This window comes from Phacochoerus africanus, chromosome 11 (genome assembly GCF_016906955.1).
Source record: "Phacochoerus africanus isolate WHEZ1 chromosome 11, ROS_Pafr_v1, whole genome shotgun sequence".
NCBI lineage: Eukaryota > Metazoa > Chordata > Mammalia > Artiodactyla > Suidae > Phacochoerus > Phacochoerus africanus.
Genome location: NC_062554.1, coordinates 104,301,488 through 104,319,056, shown reverse-complemented (window position 1 = coordinate 104,319,056; position 17,569 = coordinate 104,301,488). Strand labels below are relative to the sequence as shown.

General features: G+C 35.1%; 1 protein-coding gene across 6 annotated transcripts in view; it reads right to left on the bottom strand.

Annotated features, from left to right (window-relative positions):
* Positions 1-17,569, bottom strand: part of KMT2E (lysine methyltransferase 2E (inactive)) — a 92,579-nt gene that overhangs the window by 5,537 nt on the left and 69,473 nt on the right. For 5 of the 6 annotated variants that reach the window (XM_047752393.1, XM_047752389.1, XM_047752390.1 and 2 more), the window contains 8 exons: positions 16,278-16,376; positions 6,793-6,957; positions 6,134-6,442; positions 3,031-3,285; positions 2,725-2,869; positions 1,957-2,207; positions 1,521-1,577; positions 829-1,392 (listed from right to left, as the gene is read on the bottom strand). In XM_047752393.1, the coding sequence (XP_047608349.1) occupies positions 829-1,392; positions 1,521-1,577; positions 1,957-2,207; positions 2,725-2,869; positions 3,031-3,285; positions 6,134-6,442; positions 6,793-6,957; positions 16,278-16,376 (1,845 nt within the window). The remainder of the gene's footprint in view (positions 1-828; positions 1,393-1,520; positions 1,578-1,956; positions 2,208-2,724; positions 2,870-3,030; positions 3,286-6,133; positions 6,443-6,792; positions 6,958-16,277; positions 16,377-17,569) is intronic. The other variant, XM_047752394.1, reaches the window with a different exon arrangement.

The following is a 17,569-nucleotide window of genomic DNA, read 5'->3' as shown; positions in this document are numbered from 1 at the left end:
AGATGATTTACATATATTATCTCATTTAATCCTCACAACAACCCTATGAAATAGGTATATTATCATCCCCATTTTACAGATGAGGAAATTGAGTAACTCACTCACTCAAGGTCACACAGCTGGTGAGTGTTGGAGCCGGGATTCGAACCTAGGTCTTACTTGAAAGCCCGTGCTCTTTCCACTATACTATATTGCTTCCCACAAAGTTGCCAACTGGACTCTGTTACAAAAATTAAAAGCACACATCACTAAAATTCTTTGACTTGCAAAGCAATAAGCCTGTTAACAAATAAAATACGTGTTGTAGTTTCTCCCATTGCTCTGAAATAAGGCATTCTGATTGTCTCAGTACGTCTGCCAACCAAATAATAGTGATAAATCAGGGAACTTATTTACATAATACTTATCTATTAGTATATATCACTTTCCAAAATACTTTCATGTCCATGGCCTAAGTACTATAGATATTATGAATAAGGCAAGAGGCATTTCTTCTATACAGGGATGGCTATTCTATGTAAAATAAAGGTAATAGGAACACAAATATTAATCATTCCTGTTTATTTGGTTGGGAAGTGGTGATCATCTTTAAAAGTTACCCTTTCAAGGAAGTAACTCATCTTGAGGTTCCAATCTTTGAAACCATGGTCCTTATAAGAATTTTCCTTATAATGCTAGAATTTAGTTCTCTTTAAACATTATCTGAGCACTTACATATAATTTAACTTGAATAACTAAAGTATGAATGCCTTATATAACACTAATTACCCTCAGAAGTAGTATGAAAAAAACATTATTAAAAGGACTATAAATCATTAAATTTGTAACCTTTTTCTTCTGTGGTGGATTCTGGGGTGTGCAACTTCCGTCGATCAAACTGTCATTAACAGTCCGTCCGAAACCAGATACAAGCCCATCTTCTGAAGTACAAAACACAGGTGTTTCCATAAACATGCCTCTAGTATCATCCTGCATCAGGCACTTTGACTCACTTATTCGGAAGCCTCCTCCAACCTCCAACTGATGTGAGGGTGTCAGGTCCCTCAAGTTAGAGTTCACTGAGAAGTTAACTCCTGTTCTATCAGGACTCTTTACCCAGGAAGAATACATTGGGCCCCGTCCAGAGTGAGCAGATTCCAGTTGGCTGTTAGAATCAGTCCTGTCATGTGTTGGTGTTTCCATGGTTTTATGTAAGGCAGTTTGCTCAATTGCATCAAGTCCCAGCTGAAGGTCTGACACAGATTCCTTTTCTCCAGGGCACTGTCTATTGACTTCAGTCCTATTCCTAGGGCTGGCATAACCAATAGTCTTTATTTCTTGCAGGCCCAGTTCAGATAAATTGGAATTTCTAAAAGGCCCCAGTGTTAACATGGTTGAAGATCTGTCATATCCCTAAAATTAAAAAAAAAAAAAAAAAACACAACCACATTTTGTTTATTTTTAAATCTACCAATAATTTAAGCAAAATGATACTAAGAAAAAGTCACCCATTTAAAAAATCTTTTTGAGTATCTCCTTACCTCTTGACTATAAGTGCGTCTCTTAATTTCTGGAGAACTTTCTGGGGAAGAAATATTCTACATAAAAAAAAGTAATCAGAATCAAAAATTAAAATATAAAATGAAACCCATGATATTTATAGAAAATGAAAAACTACTACACACTTTGGTTTCAAACTTTCTTTTCTCTTTTATTTCCATTCTCATATTTGCTTTAAGGTCAACTTGGTACATAGTCATTTAGTCTGACTATATGTCAATAAGATGAAAGTTACATTCCTTTTAATAAAAGTTTAAATTCACATAAATGCATGTTCCAAATTTTCTCTTTTGGTTTCTTAAAAACTTTTTCTTTCTGCTCTCAGTATATACACTAATTATTAAAGAGGGAAAAAAGCTATTAAAGAAATCCCATCCCCACATGTTTTCGGATTTTTTTCCCATTTAAATTTCTCACCTCAAAGTGCATGGTATTTCCTGGTGTGCCAGGAGTTACTGGGGTAACTGGTGAATATATGGGCTTATAACCATTTCTACAAGCTTCATCATCTGACTTTATCCGTGGAGGAGTGGCAAATGATGGGTCCGTAGGAGTAATATCTGTGTGAGTTGGTGTAGCATATGGTGAAGGAGTAGGTGTGGAGGTTTCTGAGTAAGCAGATTCTAATAACTGATAAAGTCTTCTTTTTTTTAGTGGTGTAGTTAAATCTGTTGGTGAAAGAATAATTTATAAGAAATATAATCTGTAGTATATTCTGGGAAAGACTGAAACATCCAAAATTTTAATTACGATGATTTTCACCAGAAAACTAAATTTCAAGGTTATTAAAGATATTACTGACATGAAGCAACCTCCCTCTCCCCCAACTTAGTTCGTCACACTATTAACAAGCACTATCTGGCCAGAAGGCTTATGGGCCTAGGGGTCTCTAAGACATCTTGCAAGTAGAGCTGTTTGTGCAACTGACTTCTTTCTTTTTTCTTCCATGAAACTGATTTCTAGCAGTCCTTTTGAATCTGTTTGATAAACAGCCTGCTAACTAGGCCCCAAATTCAACCATTAGCCCCAAGATACATGGTACTACAAATTAAGGTTTTCATATCTATCTTCAAAACATTAGGAGACAGAAATGAGAAAGTATATATAATGGTGTGTTTTGGGTAAGAAACATAATAAAAGCTGTCACATTCTCCACACTAAAACAATACTGAAAAGAAATTCTACCTGGAAGGGAACAGCTATCAGTTAATAATAGTGGACTTTTATTTTCACCATTGACTGTAGGACTTCTGGATCTTTCTTGACAGGGTGAATTAAATCTATGTAAAACTGCTGAGTTTTCTTCTTCTAAAGCTTGTTTCAACCACCGCTGAAATACATAAGACAAGAAATGAACAGAAGTTTACAGCTGTTTACATAGCTTATAAATAGTAAGCCAATTCCAAAAGCATTTCACTACCAGAAATGGTAGTAAGGAATGAAAATGTCATTTAGCTCATGCTAGATTTTCATATCCAAAGAAAAATTTACCTTCTTGCATGAACCAGATATATTTTCAGGAGGTTCTTTTCTTCTCCTTTTTTCTGAGAGGAATGGTGAGGTAAATCTAATATAGTGCTTAGGAGTAGAGTATACATGCGGACTGTAAGTGAGACCGGGTAAAGAATTGAGCTGTGTGGCTAACACTTCAGGATCTGTAGTTATGCGCAGAGGCCTTTCTGAAAGGCTATCTGAAGGTTTTCCTGTCTTCTCATTCTTCTCACTTAACCATTCATTGACCAAGTGCTAGAGAGAAGGAAGATTTGCATCACTATATTTGTAATTATACAGATTCTCCTATAAAATATTCTATTACCAGATTTAAAGTTCATATATTATCTAAAGTGATAATTATTTAATTCATTCATATATGCTATCTACAAAGTCAATATAAGTCAGTCTATACTTCCTTGATTATCAACTCAAAGTTTTACACAGTAATACTTTATAGGAACAAAACACACCATAGTTTTGGTAAAATAGTAAAAACTAGGAGATTTTAGTACCATCTTAAAAACCCAAACACTAAATTTGTTACTGCCTCTGTATTAGGTGTAAAATGTTTAGTTTGTTAGAAAAATCTGAATTGGGCAGTGCTTTTCTACCAGTCTGCCTATCAGAATCTCAGATGAGGCCAGTATGTGTGTGTGCATGTGTGTGTGTGTGTATTTTAAAACTGTATATATTGATATATGTATGTGTGTGTGTGTATATATATATATATATATATAAAAGTTGTCAGCATTGACAATCATTATTGATTTTAAAGGGTTTGGAATCTAAGTTTTCATGCTTTGAAAATTCACATAATCCTTTTCTTAATGTTGATTTTTTTTTATCCACAATGTACATTATTCAGTCCTTACTGGCTATATGAATATTCCTGATCCTAAAGTATAATGATTACTCATCTTTTTATTTTTAAACTAGTTAGTAAAGTTCAGTTGTAATGGGCATGGAAATAAGGATTATGTTTGTCACCACAACAAGCACATTTTCTTTACTGCTTGGGCATTTATCCTTTTTCTGTCTAGTTATCAAATGATAGGAGTTCCCGTCATGGCTCAGTAGTTAACGAATCTGACTAGGAACCATGAGGTTGCGGGTTCAATCTCTGGCCTTGCTCAGTGGGTTAAGAATCTGGTGTTGCCGTGAGCTGTGGTGTAGGTTGCAGACAAGGCTCAGATCCCATGTTGCTGTGGCTCTGGCAAAGGCAGGTGGCTATAGCTCCGATTAGATCCCTAGCCTGGGAACCTCCATGTGCCGTGGGTGCGGCCCTAGAAAATACAAAAAACAAACAAAAAAACAAACAAACAAACCCCAAAAAACAAATGATATTACTTCTACTATAAATGTAATTTTTAGAAAAAGTAGTGTGTATATATGCACACACATATACACATTCTCACACATATATAGAAATAGATTTTAAAAAAATTATCTACCCACATCCTGTTTTCCAGAGATAATCACTATAAACATTTTGGCATCTTTTCTTTCCTTTTTTCTTTTTGTCCAATGCATATATATGACCTTCCTTTCTAGGATAAGCAACAAAATGTAGTATTAAAGCACTTGGAGTCTGCAGCCAGACTAGACTGCTCAGGTGTGAATATCCTGGCTTTGTCACTTACACTGTGACTTCAACCAAGTTATAAAACTTTTCTACATCTCAATGCCTATCTGTAAAAGAAGAGTCATAAGAGAAACTAGCTCTACGGATAGGGTTACTGTGAGGACTAAAAGAGTTAATTAACTAAAGCTCTTCAATATCTGGCACAGAATAAGTGTTATGCATTAAACTGAACGAGGCCTTCACATTATAGGAAATCATACGTTGGTACTCTTTCAAACAGTATGTTATTTAAAATGACAGTATGTATCATAAGCAGAACCTGTGGGGAAAACACTCTTTTAGAAAATCAGGATATAGGAACCTGTGTCTCAGACCACAGAATTAAATCTATAGCACCACAATAATTTAGTCATTTAATCTTGAAAGGGCAGAGATTACATCATGTTTGTAATCAAGAAAGTAACTTTTCTTGTAAACATGAGTCTTTTTTCTTTCTCACTAATCCAAATTACAAAAAAAAATAATAATTTGCAGTTAACTTTTTGTCCTCCCAAAGTCCCAAAGTGGGCAAAAACTGCTCATTGTCAAACACAAAATACTGGCTTCAGGATCCAGGATTCAAGAATGTGAGCACAGACTTTGAATTACAGCTGTGTTTTATCTCTTATCTCTTAACCCTCTGACTTGCCACTTAAGTATATTCCCAGGTTCATCCTAAATATTTACTAAAAATACTTCTTACGGTTTCATAAGACCTACAAACTACTGAATTCACTAAGAACAAAGATAAATTTGGTTTCAGAGTATTTTGTTACAGAAGTATGTCTGTGAAAGATCCATTTATGATCTACCCCACTCCCCAGAGAGCCTAAGGATTACCACTTTAGTATCTCTGCTCCATTCAGCTGTATTCAGAGTGGGAGAAAAACAAAGCTCAACAAGGGTGTTGTTATTTCTGAACTTACTGTAAAAAAAAGCTCAGATTGGTTTACCTCACTGAGTTCTTTCCCATAATTGCTTCATTAAATCTGACAATAGTTTTTCAATCTTTATTAATAAACTGATCTAAAAACACCCCTGCCTTTAAAATGTTCATTCTTAGTGCATTCTATGGAAATCAAGAATTTCTTCACATCTAATTCTTATAATCTACCTATACCATGGAATTTATTTAAAAAAAACCAGAAAGAATAAAGATACTATGTCTAATTAAACCAGCTATTTCTGAGAAGTGTAATTTAGTACATAGGATAGGCAAAACCAAAGAAATCATGCATTGCAATAGTAAAAGGAAGTCTTGATATTAACTATTTTAATATGTTTTAATAATGCAAACACTTAGATTAACTGATTTTACAGTTTTATAATTCTCAGTTTAAAACTTTGCAAGTATAAAAATTATGATTCATATTTCTGTCCCTTATGGGATGTTATAAATTATACTCATGTCTTAAAAATCTAGTTAATATTCTAAAACACTTGTTAGAAAATGATTCTTACATTTGTTAAGAATCATACCTTTTTTGTTTTGGGGTACTTTGTTGGACATTTATTAAGTGTTGGAACTTCAGTTTCAGCAATTATTTCTGCCAGTGCAGTTTCAGTTTCTGGTTCTATTGCAAGTACAGTATTTTCAATATCATTTTGTTGTGAAGTAACTTCTATATCAGGAGAAGATGGCTGGATATCCGAACACATGCTGACAGTTCTGTGTCTCCGACGCTGCTGTCCAATGTGAGTCCTACTCCGAGAAAAACTTTTTCTCTGCTTAGTTCTATTTACTTTGGCAGGAGTTGGCTTGCTAGCAGTTTCTTCTTTTGTTTGTTCCTAATTCAAAATACAATAGAAATACAATAGAATGGAACTTTTGATACTATGGTTATAAGTAAGTAGTTGAAATCTAATGGCATCAATCTGCCTCAGAACTTAACTTTTCCAAGTGTCTTTGTGAATTCTGATACACACTAAATTGACAGATTTTCTCACTCTCTCAAAAACAAAGCAAGTAGTTTCACATCTTAAATTCCAATATTCATAAGATTTGAAAAATGCTACTTGAAAGGCTAATTATACTACACATCAAAAACTTTTCTGTATAGATATCATTAAACTCTATGTGGAAGTTTTATTAGAAAATGGTTAGGTGTGAGAATAAAACCAGATGTGAATAATAATACCTGAATAACTTCAGCATCACTGACAATTTGTGCATCTTTACATTCAGTTTTAACTTCAGTTTTGGCTGTGCTGATCCTTTCCAAAGCTTGTTCTCTTCTTTTCTCTCTTTTTTCAAGTCTGGCAAAGGCTTGCAGAATTGCTTCCATTTTCCGTTCTTCTCTTGTCTATGAAATTTAAATTTTAAGTGATATAATAAATATTGTTGCTCTGAAGTAAAATTCTCAAGTCCAAATGTTCATGACAAATTAGAAAAAATTTTCTATGATGTTAGTGAAGAAACACCTCTTATGATGGTAGATATGAGAGAAGATATTTATATTCATTTCACATCTTTCTGAATCCCAAACATACTGGTAAACCCTGTGATTACAAATATATTTCATGAAAGGAATACCTGGATGATTGAGTGTCAATGATAAAGGTAGAGCAAAACAAAGGCTTAAGAACGACAATCTTTTTTTTCTCAGTAATACATTAGTTAGCTTTTTAAAAATAAGATCAGGAGTTCCTGTTAAGACCTCAGCAGAAAGGAATCTGGCATCCATGAGGACGCAGGTTTGATCCCTGGCTTTGCTCAGTGGGTTAAGGATCCGGCATTGCTACGAGCTGTGGTGTAGGTCACAGACACAGCTCAATTCAACCCCTAGCCTGGGAACTTCATAAGCTGCAGGTGCAGCCCTAAAAAAAAAAAGCAATAAGTAAGATCGAAGTTTCTGATGTAATGATATGCTGAAAAGGTTAAATTCATATGAACTTTTAAGGAGTGAATACATTGACATGTCATAGCAGGATATTGTAGGGTAAAGTTCTGGGTTCAAATCCTGACTCTACCAGTCACTATGTCTAACCCTAGGCAACTTAACAACACTGGTTATTAACCTTTTGAGCCTCTTATAAAACATGGGTATAATACTTAGAATGCACTGAATTTTTTTTTTCTTTTTTGGGCTGCACCTGTGGCATATAAAAGTTCCTGGCCAGGAGTCGAACTGGAGCTGCAGCTGCTGGCCTAGGACAGCAGCAACTCCAGATCCAAGCCACATCTGCAACCTATACCACAGTTTGCGGCAATACCAGCTCCCTAACCCGTTGAGAAAGGCTAGGGATTGAATTCACATCCACATGGACACTATGCTGGGTTCTTAATCCACTGAGCCACAAGAGGAACTCCCTCACTCAATTGTTAATGAGTTCAAATAGAAAATATCTGAATTTTCCCAACCTTACTTGGAAAATGGTAGGCATTTTTTAAGTGTTACTATTTCTACTCTGGCTCTCTTGCCCTCCAGTGTAATTCTTATAAAACATTCTTCTATCATCTGCTCTTCTTATCTACACTGACAAGTCAAACCAGAGACTGGAGAACAGCACAAGTTCCCTTGAGCATCAGTTCTCATTGGAGAGAGAACATTAAAAGCAAGACCCAGAACCGTGCCCACTGGGCCTGGTAAATGCTCTGGCTTTCAACCAGAAACAGGAAGCATGTATATCAACAGTCCAGTTCTCCAAATGAAAAGAACCAGGTCCAGGTCCTGAGGCTCAAATCTATTTGTCTTTCTTTCTTTTCACCCCTATGAGGAAGAAAGAAAGATCAGAAACTCAAAAGTCTGGCTGTGTGGTCTTCTCAACATCGGAGCGTTAGAGTTCCAATAATTATCAGCAACGACTCAAGCATTAAGACACTTATACTATGGAAACCGTTACTTACTCTTTCCTGTATTATTGTTGTGTGTTACACTCAGTAAAGGAACAAAGAAGTATGTAAACAAAACTCTTCTGAGAACCTTCTATGGTTAAAACAAATTGCCACACTGCAAAGTGTGTCAGTCTTATATAATGTGTTATCCTCACCCTCTCTATTTCACAGGTAAGGAACTGGAGGTCCAAAGAGGTAAGATTACTTGTTCATGGACACATATTTGCATCTTTGTATTCTTGTCTGGATGGGTAATGAGCCTATGCAAAAGAAAACCTTTTTACTAGAACTGGAAGTTTTAAAGCCAAATTCTTTCCTGAAGTAATTCATGTCTGGTCTTTTAAAATCCCTTTACTCAAGCCCCTTTCATCTATGGTTCTCTATATAAAAATCCTGTCTCCATATATCAAGGCTTCTTCTAAAACCCTAAATTTAGAAATCTTGAGTAGGTACAAAATGTTATTTTCATAATTGCTTCACCTATTGCATAGGAATAGAGAGAAAAAGAGAAGAGGTTCATTATTGTGGTTCTCTTAAAAAAATTTAAAATAAATCTGGGAAAAGTACATTTTCCCCAAAGAAACAAACTTGTTTTAGACAGAATCATTTTATCTGTAAAAAAAAAGTTTACCAATGAGCCAGGCACCCAAAGAAGGCATTTTCTATGTTATGATTATCCAGGGTTTTCTTAGATCGATATGAATCTTTGCCAAAATAAGTTACTTTGGCATAGTCATTATTCCCTTATTTTAGATAGTAAGAGTCAGAGATAAAGTTACTTGCTATAAAGACAAAACTCGTTCATTAAAAATTGAACTCCCTTGTTAAATGATATAACTTATAGTCAAAGCAATTTTTTAAAGCTGCTCAGGATCTCTTATACATTCTTTGACACATAGAACCAGATATACACAGTATCTAATGACTGAAAATTAGCACCCATTTTACAGATCTAACTGAAAAATAAGGTATATATAGTTTGAAGTAATGATAACTGACTGTGCAGGGGACTAGAGAAATTAGGGGTCCTGTTTCACTCCAGCAGACTGTCTATAGACACATGTGGGCTGGATGCAGTTAGGTACTTGTCACATAAGACCACCACTAAGATCTGTCTCATAATCATGACTCATTCCAAGCTAATGACCATTCACATCTCAAAAGACATGATTATTCTCTGTGAGCTGGGCAATTGACAGACCCTGATTCCAAATTAGAATCAGACAGAGTTCCCTTTTAGGAATATAGCATTCATTAGCTTTTGAGAAAATGTTAATGCTGGAATGTTGGGTGCTAAAACTAAATTATGAGGGATCGCTGATGAGATTTATAAATTGCTTTTAAGACATTAGTTTATGGATTTATAATAACAGAGTACTGTAATTTTCTGTAAGCAGAAGAAAATCTGTTTAATATCTGTATAGGATTTTAATCACTTGAGGAGTGGGTATACTGAGAATTTTTATTGCAACTTTGTGCTTCACTGGAGCACAAATTTAACTTGAAGTCATGTAACTCTGTAACTTCTGAAGAAACTATGGAGATCTTCTTGTCCTAGCCCCCCTTCAACAAAAGGCAAAAACCTAAGGTCTTCATAATTAAAGGATTACTTAATAAAGAACACAAATTAAAGTTTTGTATACTATCACAACTGAAAAAATATACTGAGTAAACTGTTAAAATTCATTCCAGTTAGAAATATTTGGTCATTTGAAGCTCAGTAAAATAAGCTTATGTACAGTAGATGCCTTACAGTAGTTTTACAAGGAAATTTGCTGGTAGTAAATTTTAAGAATTGAGAAGGAAACAGATAATGAAGACATCTCAGTACTTGTGATTTACCTTTTTTACCTTGCCACCAAGTAGGAAGTGGCTCTTAAAAACAAAAAACTTGCCTCTTAAAGGAAAGGGAAACAACAGGGCCAACCTGCCAAATTACCCTACCTAAAGCCTTCAAATAGAGAAATTAAAACATTCCTTACTCAAATAACTTTTCTCCTTTCAAAGAGGAACTAGAGACTAATTTTTTTTTAATGGTTAAGATTACTGCTTGCCAATAAAATCATTTCAAAAGAATATGGCTGTGTAGTATCTCTGTTTCTTCTCTATCACATGATGATATAGTTTATCCTCACTGTACTGTTTCCTGTTTGATGTCTGTTACTCCTTGTACCCCCATCCTCCTTGAAAGCTGCTTCAGAACAGGGACCTTGCCTTTGTTCACCCAGTACTTCAAATGTATTCAGCATGTAGCAAACACCCAAATATTTGAGGTAAATAAGAATTGTGTATACATTACATTAACCATATATATCACTGTTATTTGAAGGCATATAATGAAGTATTTAAAACAAGATTTTTGGAAATCTTAAATTGATAACAAGGTAGCTGAAACTGAACATCCTCATTTTGTTTGAACAGAATCCCTATAAAAATAAACGGGTTTCTTTTTGCTCTTCGGTACTGCAATTAATTACTCATTCATTCATTATTCATTTTTGGAAACACAATTCCTAAACACCATGATGGAGAAAATGCAATCTTAGAAAATTAAAATTAGTAATCAGCATCAACCTAATTATGCTGTGAGGAAAGTAAGATGGATGAAACATGTCAGATGACTTTTCTGGCAAACTTACCCTAATTTCACTATTATTAAAAATTCCTTTTGCATATTCTAAAATGATCTAAATCAAGTCACTTCTTAGGGATAATAGTAAGAGCACAGATTCTGTATAGTAGTGTTTTCTCAGCATGCGTTTGTTTTATGGAATAAAAATCTTCAGGATGTCATGTCTCACTACCAAAAAACAAGTTGCAAGGATGTACAAGTTTAGGAAATGCTAACAACAGAATTTCTCAAGAGTTTTTAAACCAATGTGTACTGGAAATCTCAAAGCTGGGGACATAGTATACTGTTTACTAAACTCAACTGGCCACAAAGCTCTTTTTCACAAAACATCTTACATTTTTTGATGTGAAGGATCAAGGATGAGAAAAGTGGGGGAATCCTATATCCTGGCAAGACCTCCAGGGCACTGCCTGGACTGTGAGGAAGCTTCATTTATTTTGCGCTCACAGGTCTATCTATGTATTTCCTCAAATAGCTATCAAGAACACTTAGTAAGTTCATTTACTGACCATCTACTTTTATAAAAGACACCCCCCTCAAGGAGTTGAGGCTGTGACGATGAATAAAACTGCAAATTCTTGCCCTTATGGAGTTTACATCCTAGTGATACACAGTTAATTCTAGACTGTCCGCTGCTGCTCGACAAGTTCAAGAATGTCATGCCTAGTGACTATCTTTTCATATTCTTTTGTTGTTCCTCAAATTTCTATCCTAACCATGAAGACCCCCCGAACCACCTTCCATGGACTCCAGTTTAAACAATCTGACTATAATAAGCCATCAAATATTACCAAGACTGTATTCCCCAAGTACAGTTTTTCCATAAGGTTGTGGAAAATTATTTTGAAAATACAGTATTAAGAGATACTATAAAGGAGATGTTTTTCATTCCATTATAAATGGGTGGGGAGGGGAAAGCAAGCCTCCTTTTTAATTTAAATGTTTCTAAGGTTTTATATTTTAATCAATCACCTTTTTTAGTTCAACAAAATAAGGTAAGCTTCCCAATATCTAACAACCTTCCACACACCTCTGACAAGGTTATAGCCAGCTAACCTCACACCTCCATTACCATGGACCTGGGGGAGTCTACTCAGTAATGCCCTGGTTTTGGAATCAGGTGAGTACAAATAGCCTACTGTATTTCAACTTGCTGTATTATTATTGTATTTCAACTTACTAAATTTCAGTATAACTGTGCTAAGATTCTCCCAAGTCAGTTCCAACCCAATGCCAAAGAATCTCTTACTAGCTAAAGAGAAAATGTCCAATAACCATCTATTCAGTTCCATACATGTAGCCACAAGTTAGCATTTGTAAGCATGTAATACTCTTTGAAAAAAAATATTTTTATGGCCAAACCTGTGGTATATGGAAGGTTCCCAGGCTGGGGGTCAAATTGGAGCTACAGCTGCAGGCCTACACCACAGCCAAAGCAATGCTAGATCCAAGCTGCATCTGTGACCTATGCTACAACGCCAGATCCTTTAAACTACTGAGTGAGGCCAGGAATCAAACTGCATCCTCATGGATACTAGTTGGGTTCCTAACCTGCTGAGCCACAGCAGGAAATTCGTGTGATAACTTCTTAAGGGATGGTGAGGAGAGAGAAAATATAATGGAGGAAAAAGGAAGATACTAATAAAAGAATGGCATTCTAACCTGGCCACGTAATGATCTGAATAGTCTTTCATAAAATCTTCATTTCAAGTGATGTACAACCAATTTTATTTCCCTATATCCCTCCCACTCCCCCCCAAGAAAACCCCAGCCTTTAATTCCAGTCAAATGTGATTTATCACATTTATAACTACCTTGAGGCTATTTCCCCTAAAAAAATAACCATACATTCAATTCCAGACAAGCCACAAGCTAATATCTGCCTGTTTAAACATAAAGTCCATCAATAAATACTACCTACTTCATGAGATCCCTCCAGACTTAAGTTATCTATCATGTTCATATCTCCTTTACAACACTTCTTGCTTCATTGTAATTGTTTTGTAAATGCTCCTGAAGGCAGAGATGTTATCTTCCATTCTCAACAAAAAGAATAAACCAGAAACCAAAATATATAAATCCACTGGTGCTATTTTTGGAAACTGAGCAACAATATGCCAATATTTGTGTATGATACCATTTGTGCAGGTAAAAATTGTCAAATGATCAATTTCATATGGTTCAAGCTATACTGCAAAAGGATGGACTGAGGTATATATGAATCTGGACATTACATGGTACTATCTGGGAGGAGAGTATGACTCCTTTTACTTTATTTATTTATTTGTTTATTTTGTCTTTTTTGTCTTTTCTAGGGCTGTACCCACAGCACATGGAGATTCCCAGGCTAGGGGTCTCATCAGAGCTGTAGCTGCCAGCCTACACCACAGCCACAGCAATGTGGGATCCGAGCCGCATCTGCAACCTACACCACATCTCATGGCAACACCGGATTCTTAGCCCACAGAGGAAGGCCAGGAATTGAACCTGCAACCTCATAGTTCCTAGTCGGATTCGTTAACCACTGCGCCACGATGGGAACTCCCTAGTATGACTTCTTTTATATTCTACTCTCATAGATATACATGAGAACTAGTATCTCCTTTTATAATGATTTGAGTCCTGTCATAGGACAAAATTTAAATCAGTTTGACATAAGTATCTCAGGACCTGACCTATCTTTCCAATTATTGATAAGCAGTATAAAAGGAAAACACTAGGAAAACAGGTAGCCTGGTTAGTATTTAAACTTTTCAAAACCAAATATCAGTCCACAAATACTAATATTTGGCATGTGGTGGGGAAGATACCAATTGCCTAAGAATTCTAAGATACATGCTTTGCATTCCAGGCATTTGAGTATACCAACAATTCCATAATTAAAACATCAAAGCAAATATATCAATTACAACTAATTATGTTGCCCTGACTTTGAACGCTATAGGTTAAGAAGCCAAAGATTTTTAAATATTTTATTTTGAAAGGGACTGTTGGTGGAAATGTTAAGTACAGTAACTGTGGAGAACAGTATGGAGGTTCCTCAAATAATTAAAAATATGATCCAGCAACTCCACTTTTTAATATTTAAAGAAAACAAAAACACTAATTTGATACAACCCAATGTTCATAGCAGCATTATTTATAATTGCCAAAGTATGACAAATGAATGGATAAAGATGTGATAAACACACATGTGTATACATACACACACAATGGAATGCTACTCAGCCATAAAAAGAATGAAATTTTGCCATTTGCAGCAACAATGGTGGACCTGGAGGGCATTATACAAAATGAAATAAAAGAGACAAATACTGTATGATATCACATTATGTGGAATCTAAGAAATACAACAGACTAGTGACATAAGACTCAAAGATATAGAGAACAAACTGTTGGTTACTGGGAGAAGAAGAAATGATAGGGGATTAAGAAGTACAAACTACAAGGTATAAAACTACAAGGATATATATTTGGGGATAGAGCCAATATGTTATAATTACTATAAATGGGGTATAACTTTTAAATATTCTGAATTACTATACTGTATACTTGTAACTTATATAATATTGTGCATTGACTGTACTTCAATTAAATAAATAAATAAATACTTCATATCCCTTTACCAAATTCTAAATTTACACTTGTTTATTCCTATGGTGGTGGATGAATATGCTAAGAGATATAAAAACATGAAGTATTCATTTATATTAATACAGCATATATTATACAAAATCAGGATAAAAAACAGATTCCCAAGTAAGTCTTTTTTGTCTACCCAAAGATTCATCATTAACAAAAAGGGCATTTCTATTTCCTGGGATCTGAAAATGAAAATATTCTAAATTCTACCAACTTTCTCAGCATTGATGGAAGTATTTTAAAAGTAGCCCCATAGTCATATAATTAGCATGCAATATTTCATCTCCCTCCCAAAGCATTGTTACAACCCTCAAAGCCATTTGTACCAGATGCATGCCTCACACAGAAACCAGTCATACCCTAAAGTGATTTCTAAAGGTCTGCGAATTATGGGATGAACAGGCCAATAATGAAAATCTCATCAAGAAAGTGCCACAAGTAATTTGAGTGGATACAGGTAATTTATTAGATGTAACAATCTTGAAAAAGGTTCAAGATAATTCTTTTGGGTAGAGGAAGAACTCCTTTTTTTCTTTGTAACCAGCTCCTTCAATATTTTTTCCTATTATTTGTTTTCCTTCTCTCCTAACACTACCCTGGTCCCATCAGAGCAGTGTTCCTGAAATCCTGAGGCTGTGAAACAGCTCTGCATTACTTCACAATCAGTGTTAGAGGAATGACCATCAAGGCAATAAAACAGACTTACATTAAGGAGGCCTACAATGACCAAAATCCAAGATCTTACCCCAAAGTATATGATACCATGCTATATTCAATGGAATATAGCATGAAAATCAATAAAACATGAAAGAAGGGAGCATATAAATTAAAGGGGAGCAGGGAACACCCATGCTAGAATCATCATTTTCAAATCTTAAGGCAAACTATATTGTAATATTTTCTCAACTGGCCTAGATATTGTATCAATTGATAAATCATCATGGATTTTTAAGAAATTATCATCCTAGTATTTAATACAGGCTAAGAAGATTTTTGCAAATAAATAGTACAAGGAATATAAACACTAAACTTATTTGAATGAAAAACCTTATTTTATGATAGCAATATGAGATGCAGAAGTAGCTACCAGTGGGTTGGGTTTTTTTGGCATAAGCCATTTATTTAATGCTATTTTAAGCTTTAAAATTCCATTTTTTTGTTTTACATTAAATTATGAAGATAAAGGATATGTTTAGTTAATAATGAAAGACATTTTGAACAGTAATTCTGGCATTAAAATTTATTAATAGTATTCAGCTTAGAAAAAAAATTTAATTCTTAAATGTCACAAATCCTAGATTGCCTAATGAACACACAATAAAAATACAAAAGATTAGTGGCAGTTTTTTCAATGGTAATGACAAAGCCAAATAGAAATGCTCAGTGACACATCATGTTTGCTAACTTGAAATAAAGAACACAGTAAAGGCCCTCCTAAGGCATCAACAAGAGCTCTGGGAAGGGTGACTAAATCCTAGTGACAGCATGAAGCTGTTCCTGGCCTCCCAACTTACCATCTTCCTTTTCCTTTCTGCAATTTGTTCTTCTGACTCCATTTCTACTTCGTTGCTAATGGGAGTTTTTTCTTCTATATCATCAATAAAATCTGGTTCCTGAAAAGATGGAAATGACTGCTTTATAGACACTATTATTCCATATACAAACTATAGACACCAAACCATGTATTTCAAATGTCTTCCCAACCAGAACTAAACATAAAAATTGCAAGTATACTTGAATCCATTTCAGAAAATTAAAAATGGTTTCCTAATTTAAGAAACTTCAAAATCATGCAATCAAATAGTTTAGCTTTAGCTTTTCAAATTTTAATAATGTTCTCTTTTTTTTTGCTTTTTAGGGCCACACCCATGGCACATGGAGGTTCCCAAGCTAGGGGTCAGCCACCAGCCTATGCCACAGCCACAGCAACCTGGGATCTGAGCCGCATCTGCAACCTACACCACAGCTCACAGCAATGCAGGCTCCTTAACCCACTGAGCGAGGGCAGGGATCCGAACCTGCGTCCTCACGGATGCTAGTCAGATTCATTTCCGCTGCACCACAACAGGAACTCCTCAAATTTTAATAATGTTCTTATCTGGAGTTCTCTTCTGACTCAGAGAGTTAAGGGTCCAGCAACTTTCACATGCTGTGGGTACAACCAAAAAATTAAAAAAAAAAAAACCAAAAAAACAAAAAAAAAAAACAGATTTCTCTTAACTAACTTCCATCTGTTTAGAGGGTATATAACAAAATACTTCCTGGTGAAGCAAATGTATAAATCAAAACTCTTTGCTCAAATTTACGTTATGTGTTTTTTAGAGAATTTCCCATCAAAAATCTTATGTCATCCCTATAGAATTGATTTTATTATGTCCCAAATATGAAAGAAAAGGAAACATTATGGCTTATTATTTTAAATAAGAACATTTATTATAGGAGTTCCCGTTGTGGCTCAGCGGAAATGAATCTGACTAGTGTCCATGAGGATGAAGGTTCAATCCCTGGCCTCACTCAGTGGGTTAAGGATCCAGCGTTGCTGTGAGCTGTGGTGGTGTTGTAGGTTGCAGACGCAGCTTGGATCCAGTATTGCTGTGGCTGTGGTGTAGGCAGCTGCAGCTCCAATTCGCCCCCTAACCTGGGAACCTCCGTGTGTTGCAGGTGCGGCCCTAAAAAAGATTAAACAAACAAACACATTTATTATAAACATAAGGACAGTGTCATCTGGAAGAATTTTTAAAATTACCCAGTCTTAGGAAAATCTTGTATTCAGTTCTGTTAGGATTTGCTGGCTGAGCTGTTTCTT